The sequence below is a fragment of the Berghia stephanieae genome, unplaced genomic scaffold, assembly GCF_034508935.2.
Source record: "Berghia stephanieae isolate SIO BIC M18660-M18661 unplaced genomic scaffold, UCSD_Bste_1.3 scaffold142, whole genome shotgun sequence".
NCBI lineage: Eukaryota > Metazoa > Mollusca > Gastropoda > Nudibranchia > Aeolidiidae > Berghia > Berghia stephanieae.
Genome location: NW_027622424.1, coordinates 23,794 through 32,529, shown reverse-complemented (window position 1 = coordinate 32,529; position 8,736 = coordinate 23,794). Strand labels below are relative to the sequence as shown.

Sequence of the window (8,736 nt, the reverse complement as noted above, 5' to 3'; positions counted from 1 at the left end):
TGTATAACTGAAACAACAAAATAGGGCAGGAAGGAAGGCACAACAATTTGATAGAGGAAAGGTTACTCTACAATTCATCATCTCCCTCTCCTCTTGGCAAATTATCTCCCCTGGGACAACAATGGCCACCGGTAGTTGAAGACGTAAGATGGTTTAGGAGGTCGCTAGTTGTATTAAGCAAGTGTTCACTCATTCTTCATTTTTGGATTACAACCCAGAGACAGTCAAAAGAGTAAAAGATAAGAGAAAATTAAAAAAAAAAAAGAAACTCATCAAAATGCAAGAACTGTAAAGTAACAGGCATTTTATAAATACGAACTCTCATAGATAGCGATAAAAAAGTTCCAAAAGAGAAACTTGGAAAAAGGGGTGGATTATGGGAGATGATTTTCAAGAAAAAAAATAAAAAATTAAAGAATTCCCCCAATTCATTAGTAAAATTGAACACTGTACACAGTATTGTGATAGTGTATATGTACTTTTAACCTCATATTAATACAAGGAAAATAGTATCTTGACAAAAAATACAAAATTTTTGTATTGGCACCGTTTTGACATTTAAACATTCGATATTTTCAGAATAGTTGGTTGGATCTCTTCATATTGTCTGTATATGAATTAATAACATATAAAAAACTATCTGCTGTTAAACTTTCTTAACTCACTCAACCCTAACACCCACCATATCCGTAGTCTACCCGGGTTATTTTTACCCCACGCCGATTTATTACATTTTTCTGAGACAAATTATAGGCGTAGTATCAAAGCTAATGTTCTTAATTTTACATGTTCATGATAGTTGAATAAAACAATCTATGTATATGCTCATTTTTAATTCTTCCAATTTTGAAAAGTAGCAAAAATCTCTTGGATTGAGTGAGTTAAGTTTATGGTTTGAATTTATTTTGGCATTGTATTTTTTTTTTTTTAAATTGTGAGTTGTAACTGTTCATTGGTATATATTCAAATCATAAAATTATTTTATGATGAGAAAGGAGATTTCAAAATTATGCAATCAAATTTGATGTTATTTTAAAACATTCGCTACCTAATTGCTTTTACACGAATAAAAAAAATAATGAAAAAAAACCCCACTTGATAAAGGATGATTCCTATTTTTTCTTGTTCGAAACAGAGACACACACACACATATATATATATATATATATATATATATATATATATATATATATATATATATATATATATATATATATATATATATATATATATATATATATATATATATATAGAGAGAGAGAGAGAGAGAGAGAGAGAGAGAGAGAGAGAGAGAGAGAGAGAGAGAGAGAGAGAGAGAGAGAGAGAGAGAGAGAGAGAGAGAGAGAGAGAGAGACAGAGAGAAGGGAGGAAGGGGAAGAAAGCGTGAGGGGAGGTGGGAGAAATAGAAAAGAATCTACGTACTTGGTAACCTGCTTGGCATTACTATACTGAGTGGGTGTGTGACGACCAGAAGAAGTGGAAGCTGCAGAGCTTTCCCTTGACTGATTCTGACCACCAGATCCAACAAGCATTCTTGACACAAAACCTGTGGGAATTTGGCCCGATCCTGAGGACATCCCTCTGAGTAGGAAGACAAAAAACACCAACAAACTTTTTAAACTTCTAAACAAACAAACAAAAATTCTGATTTTGCATGCGAGTGAAAACTCAGTTAACCTAGGATTGGTGCGAGGATAAAATATGAAACAAAAAATACTAGAAATATGAGTATTTATAAAGCGTAATATCCACTAAACATGCTTAAAGCGCTTAACAAGGCGTCCCTGGCCAACAACAACACTTAAAACGTAGGACAAGCCTTGATCATGATTCCTTTTAGGCAATATTAGATTTTTTTTCAAACAGAGACTACACTGATTATGGCCAAGTACTCATTTTACACCTGAGTATGGTTTGAGAATTTGAATAAGAACAAAGGACACAACTATGTGCCTCTCAAAAAAAAAAGTCTCAAACTCAGGACCCTCCAATCCGAAGGTAAGTGTTGTACCACAAGATCACACAGCCGCACACACACACACAAAAAAATAAAAAAAATAAAAATCATATCAAAAAATGTATGGTTAAAAAAGAGCCTTCCTTGACATCCCTCTCAGCCTTTTGAAGAAAAAAAAAATTGAATCTTAAGATTAGTTGGTTGTCCCTTGTTTTCACATTGATTATATTTTTCATGTTTATAGCATACCTTTTTAGTCTTGTAGAACTTAATGTTGCAGCAATAAGTCATAATCCTAAATATTTATAAATTAAACCCATTACTCTTCACAGATCTGAATAAAAAAAAATATTTTTTTTACTTCAAATGCAAAAATAAAGAGTAGTATAGGATAGGGTCAAATTTCAATAAAGTTAAAGACATGAGTTTCGTCTTTTTGTCTCGGGTAAATTAATAAGTATCTTGTCATTACTTACACTGGCTACAAGTTGGAGCACTAAATGGACTCCTTTTCATGTTAGTTGAATATTGTATTAATATAGACCTGTAAATGAGCTCTATAAAAATTGACTGAAACTCTTCAACAAACTGAAGATTCAATTATTTTTTTAAAAAATAAGGGCATCATTGGAGAGGAGAGTGATAAATACAATATATCAAAATAGTGGGTGTTATTTCTTACTGGAAGTATGACAGCCATAATTTGATGTAGAAGGAATGCTAAATAAGCATGTCATTCATATAGGTAAAGATGACTTCATCAAAGTCATATTCCTGCCTCTGGAATTTTTTTGACATAGAAAAATAATCACCATTATCATCTTTAACTTATAGCCATGACCAATTGAATTTATTCCTCACCACGGGACTCACATCTTTATCGATGCTCGACAAGTCTGAATTGTGATCCACGAACAGCTCAGCCGTTGTGAGAACATTAGAATAATGTAGCAATGAGCAAACTTGATTTTCAATCAGTAAATGACAGAGAAAAAATAAAACTTAAATAAATATGACTTCTGGCCAATACACTGAATTATTAAGTAGAAGTGAATTATCAAGAAGAAACTTCGGCAGGCGTAGCGGAAAAATTCAAGGAATCGAAATGAAGGTAAATCGCCACAAAACAGCAAGCTCGCTTGGGCTTGAGCAAAACAATGCCAAAAAACGTCCTGATTTGCACGGGAATTAATTAGGCTACTTACCATTGTTCCTTATGATCAGGTACTCAATCAGTGAAGAAACGGTCAACCAGTTTGTTTACAACGTGAGGCAAACGAAATGTGCTTGTAGCAAGGAATTTACCCAATGGAAACCGTACGGTGCTCTTATTGGCTAACCAACCAGCGGCCTCGATGAGAAAAATATCCGCCATTTTGATGTTGGCTGGGAATCGCGTTACTATAGTAAACAAGCGCTGATCGGCCGTTCATGAAAACAAGTTGCTGCTCTCTCGTTTAACTCAAAATTATTCAAAACGATCTCTCTAAAATGATATAAATGTGACTTCTTAAGGTTTTCTTCACGGTCAAAACCACACAACATTCTATTAATTATTACGTCCGAGGCAAAAAGGAATATTGACAGGTCGACCGAGAGTTGAACTCGTGAGACGACAAACATCAATGCGAAGTGTAGCGAGAGTCAAGCTATTGTTTGTCTTGTCCTATTCTATATAGAGAAAAGGATAAATAGTATAGCCTCGTGTGTGAGTGGTTGCGTGTCATAGTCTTGTTTTTAAATTGTTTCTGTTGTTTATGTGTGTAGTGATGACTCTCTCACACTCAATTTCAATGCCGAAAGAGGAATTCCCGCACACAAGAAAGGGGAATTGGGGTGGTATTTGGCATACATATTGTATAGTATCTAGTTCTAAATAGATAACTGATTAGAATTATAGTATGATATATAAACACAATGCCAAATACAATTCCGAAGTTTCCTTATTTCAAATGAAGTAAAGCTCCAAAACCTAATGGTAGTGATTGTAGTACTGAGTGTTAGTGAGGTGATGTGGTGTTGGTGGTGGTTGTAGTTGTAGTAGTAATAGTGATGATGATGTGGTGGTGGTGATGATTGTAGTTGTAGTAGTAGTGGTAGTGATGATGATGTGGTGGTGGTTGTAGTAGTAGTGGTAATGGTAATGATATAGTGGTGGTGGTGGTTGTAGTAGTAGTGGTCGTGATGATGATGTGGTGGTGGTGTTTGTAGTAGTAGTGGTAATGATGCGGCTATGTGGTCTAGTAGTATGACACTCGCTTCCGGATCGGAAGGTCCTGGGTTCGAGCCTCGCGCTCGGCGCATAGTTGAGTCCTTGGAAAAGGCTCTTTACTCACATTCTCTCACCGTACTCAGGTGTAAAATGAGTACCTGGCCGTTAACAGAGTTGTCTTTGTCCGAAAAATTGTAATATCGCCTAACAGGCGTCATGTCCCGTCCTACATGTTAAATGTTGACCAGGGACCCCTTGTAAAGCGCTTTGAGCACATTTAGTAGATATTGCACTATATAAAGCTCAATTAAAAAAAAAAAATATTTCAATGATGATGATATGGTGGTGGTGGTTGCAGTAGTAGTAGTGGTAGTGATGATAATGTGGTGGTGGTTGTAGTTGTAGTAGTAGTGATAGTGATGATGATGTGGTGGTGGTTGTAGTAGTAGTGGTAGTGATGATGATGTGGTTGTGGTGGTTGTAGTAGTAGTTGTAATTGTGACGATATGGTGGTAGTGGTGGTTGCAGTAGTAGTGGTAGTGATGACGATGTGGTTGTGGTGGTTGTAGTAGTAGTGGTAATGGTAATGATATGGTGGTAGTGGTGGTTGTAGTAGTAGTGGTAATGGTAATGATATGGTGGTGGTTGTAGTAGTAGTGGTCGTGATGACGATGTGGTTGTGGTGGTTGTAGTAGTAGTGGTAGTGATGCTATTGTGGTGGTGGTTGTAGTAGTTGAGGTAGTGATGTGGTGGTGGTTGTAGTAGTAGTGGTGGTGGTGGTTGTGGTAGTAGTGGTAATGATGATGATATGGTGGTGGTAGTTGCAGTAGTAGTGGTAGTGTTGACGATGTGGTTGTGGTGATTGTAGTAGTGGTAGTGATGATGATGTGCTGGTGGTGGTGTAGTAGTAGTGGTAGTGATAATGATGTGGGGCTGGTGGTTGTAGTAGTAGTGTTAGTGATGATATTGTGGTGGTAGTTGTAGTAGTAGATGATGTGGTGGTTGGAAAACACATTACAGGTTATTATAATACATGATTACACACATTCTCTAACTTCAATTTTTGACAGCTTCGTTGTGCCATAAATATACGCAACAGTTCTGAAACATTTTATTGTGGATTTTGATATTGTTTGTTGTTTTTCTTGTGTCGTTATGTTGACAAAGATACCGAATGAATGGTAATTACTACATTCTCAGCCAACAACAAAATGGCGCTGAATGCTTTCATTGGTGGACACTTTTTAGGCTTCGTACGTATTCTCATTCGTTTAATTCTATGGCTTGTAGCCATCTATCCTACCTTTCGATTTGAAGATGTCTACATAACGGACTTGCGGCATTCGCAATTTACTTTATCATAGTTTTGAGACTCGAAGGGTAAATGTGGTCAATTTTGGCTTAGATGAAACAGTGAAATTTATCGCTCGGTGGCTCAGTTAAAATTGGCTACAGTTGGGATCACGACGGATTGGAAAGTGAAAAAATAATTTAACGAAGGATGTGTGAAAATACCCAGGGAAGTGTTCAGACACGCCTTTTATAAAAAGCGTCGCTTTGTCTTGGCAATATATACATCGTTAATATAAACGGTCCCCATGAGCTATGCGTAGCGCTGTGGAACACTCCTAATTATTTTATGGTCATTCGACTACGATTTGTGAATTCTTTCTTTTTTTTTCTTTCTTTCTTTCTTTCTTTCCTTTTTTAAATATTTGAATTTGACAAATTGACTGATTTCAGTTAATTGACTGAGAATTTACAGGAAAAGACTTGAGCTTGAACTTTTATATAGCATTATATCCACTAAATTGCTCAAAGCGCTTTACATTGGGTCCCTAACCACCAGCAACACTTACATGAAGAACGAGACACGACGCCTGATTTGTTAAGTGATATTACAATTTATTCCGACAGAGACAATGCTGTTAACGGCCAGGTACACATTTTATACCTGAGTACTGTGAGAGAATGTGAGTAAAGAGTCTTTTCCAAGGACTCGACTATGCGCCTAGCAATGCAAAGCTCGAACCCAGGACCTTCTGATCAGAAAGCGAGTGTCATACCACAAGAACACATAGCCGCACAGTTGCAATATTATACTATTCCATCGCCAGTAAAACGCTTCCTATACTTTCTTTTCACCATGTATAATAGTTTTTTTGTTTTCACAGTATTCACATAATCAATGACAAAGGAAACAGTAACAACAGTTTTAACTCACTCAATCCTAGAGATTTTTGCAACTTTTCAAATTTGGAAAAAATGTATTAAAAATGAGCATGTATATATATAGTTTTATTCAACTACCATTAACATGTAAAAACTAAAAACATTACCTTTGATACTATGCCTATAATTTGTCTAAGAAAAATGTAATAAATAGGCATGGGGTAAAAGTAACCGGGGTAAACTACGGGCATAGTCCATGTTAGGGTTGAGTGAGTTAACCACCCCCCCACCCCCAAGCCCCTTACTGTGGTTGGTTGTCAGAGCTGACACTTAATCCAGCTGGTTCCATTCTGGCAGGACTGACAGCCCTTGCTGTTGATGATGATACGCTTCCTCCTGCAATAAAAGGCGACATTCATTTGAACTAACAATAGATATTCGGTAGTTCAATAATAATAATAATAATAATAATAATAATAATAATAATAATAATAATAATAATAATAATAATAATAATAATAATAATAATAATAATAATAATAATAATAATAATAATAATAATAATAATTTGTATACCGTGTTCATTGATATTTTTCAGTAGATGGTGTATTCTAAGTAAATGACGTAGTAGTAAATAAGGATTGCACAGAACATGAAATAAGAGAAAGCAGATTTAAAATCTTTCAAATTCTCACCTCTGGAGGTGGCATGCATTGCCACTTGTTGTAGTTGAGTTTTGTTTACTAGAGCCTCTGTCAGAAAAGAAGATAATAAAAAAAAAAGCAAATTATTGTTTGCAGCTAAAAAAAAAATGAAGAGAGAAAACAATCTTGATTTTAGGTAAGAGACTATTTTTTTTATAAATAGAGGAAAAATTGTAACCCTCAACAGGTCCTTTGTGATCCTTCTTGTCTTTTTTCTTTTAGTCAAAGCGATTTGTAATAAGTTAGGATATATTAAGAATGAAGAATACAATAAATCTCTTTTCTTAAATAAAACAAAAAAGAATCATCTACATCAAATTATTGAGCCTTTTTTCTTTATATAGCGCAATATCCACTAAAGCGCTTTACCAGGGGGGAGGGGGGGGGGGGTCCCTGGCCAACAGCAACATTTAACATTTAGGACGGGATATGATGCCTGTTAGGCGTTATTACAATTTTTCTTCGACAGAGACAACGCTGTTAATGGCCAGGCACTCATTTTACACCAAAGTATGGTCAGAGAATGTGAGTAAAGAGCCTTCTCCAAGGACTCACTATGCGCAGAGTGAGGCTCGAACCCAGAACCATACGATCTGAAAACAAGTGTCATACCACTAAACCACATAGCCGCACAATTATGCTTTCTCTAGATTAACAAAGATCAAAGGCAACAAACAAAACATTTCGAAATTTTGTTAATATCCAAGTTAAAAAAAAAACAAAAAAAAACTATGTGACTACACTTAATTTATATACATTACAATTTTAAAATACTTTAGAAGATATTATTTATATTTATTCCAGAAAATATTTATTTGAGAGAAAAACTTAAGACCTGTAAATGGTAGAAACTGAATAGTCTAAACTTATTTTTTCAAACATGAATATTTCTTTTTTGACATCACTCCCAATAGCTTTTAGGTCAGCAGAACAATCGACAAAATCATTTAGATAGGCCTTAGGAGATGGGACAAATCAGATAACAACATTTAAAGTCAGTGGGGAATCTGAAAAATAAAAGTTGGCTGTAACCTGGTTTAGAGTCGTTTTACAATTGTTAAGTTTAAGAACACTGAGGAGGAAAATGCAGATATTTTCGTAAACACACTTAATCCTCCACAATAATTTGCGGATTAGAAAAGTTTATTGTGATGTATATCAAATATGCACATAAGGACTGCCTTCCCTAAAAACCTAGACAAAGTTAAAATACTTATAAAAAAACAAACATACCCCCAAAGAAAAAAAAATACTAAAAACTTACGTCTTCTGATCCTGGTTTTCCAGGAATCTCTGTAAGAGTACCTTCCCTTTACTAACATCATACTTGACAACCTTCATAGTCATTTCTATAACTTCCATGCTGGCAGAAGGAAAAGCAACTGACATCTGCTGGTGGACTGGAAACAGACGTAAATAAATTTAAAATAAGTGGCATTCATAATTGCATCTAATGAGTAGTCCTTTAGAGCCCGTTAGATCTCAACTTCCCTAGGCGAGTATTCTACCAACTAAGGTATCGGGATTCCTCTGCATCAATACAGATCAGCCAACCCTTCACATTCCAAAAGTGGAATCAGAACGCCTGAAAATAGGAATCTGAGACAAAAAATAGGAATTTCACCTCACTTTCACCCCCCACCACCCTCTCTCTTTGCTTTTAAAAAATTCTTACCATTATCATCATTTTT

The 8,736-nt window shown here is 35.4% G+C and overlaps 1 protein-coding gene across 1 annotated transcript; it reads right to left on the bottom strand.

Annotated features, from left to right (window-relative positions):
* Positions 1 to 67: 67 nt before the first annotated feature.
* Positions 68 to 8,465, bottom strand: LOC144961106 (uncharacterized). Its single transcript, XM_078894416.1, has 5 exons — positions 8,310 to 8,465; positions 7,037 to 7,093; positions 6,647 to 6,737; positions 1,423 to 1,581; positions 68 to 194 (listed from the first exon to the last, which is right to left on the bottom strand). Exons 1-5 carry the CDS (start codon positions 8,368 to 8,370, stop codon positions 68 to 70), a joined length of 495 nt encoding a protein of 164 aa, XP_078750542.1. The 5' UTR covers positions 8,371 to 8,465.
* Between the last annotated feature and the right edge of the window lie 271 nt (positions 8,466 to 8,736).

Bases quoted from the DNA above. Each gene is read 5' to 3' on its own strand.
- LOC144961106 (XM_078894416.1), bottom strand. From the start codon at position 8,370: ATGATGTTAGTAAAGGGAAGGTACTCTTACAGAGATTCCTGGAAAACC. The intron at 7,094-8,309 runs GTAAGTTTTTAG...CTTTTCTGACAG, and splicing joins GAAAACCAGGATCAGAAGAC to AGGCTCTAGTAAACAAAACT. The intron at 195-1,422 runs GTACGTAGATTC...CCAAAAATGAAG, and splicing joins AATGCCAAGCAGGTTACCAA to AATGAGTGAACACTTGCTTA.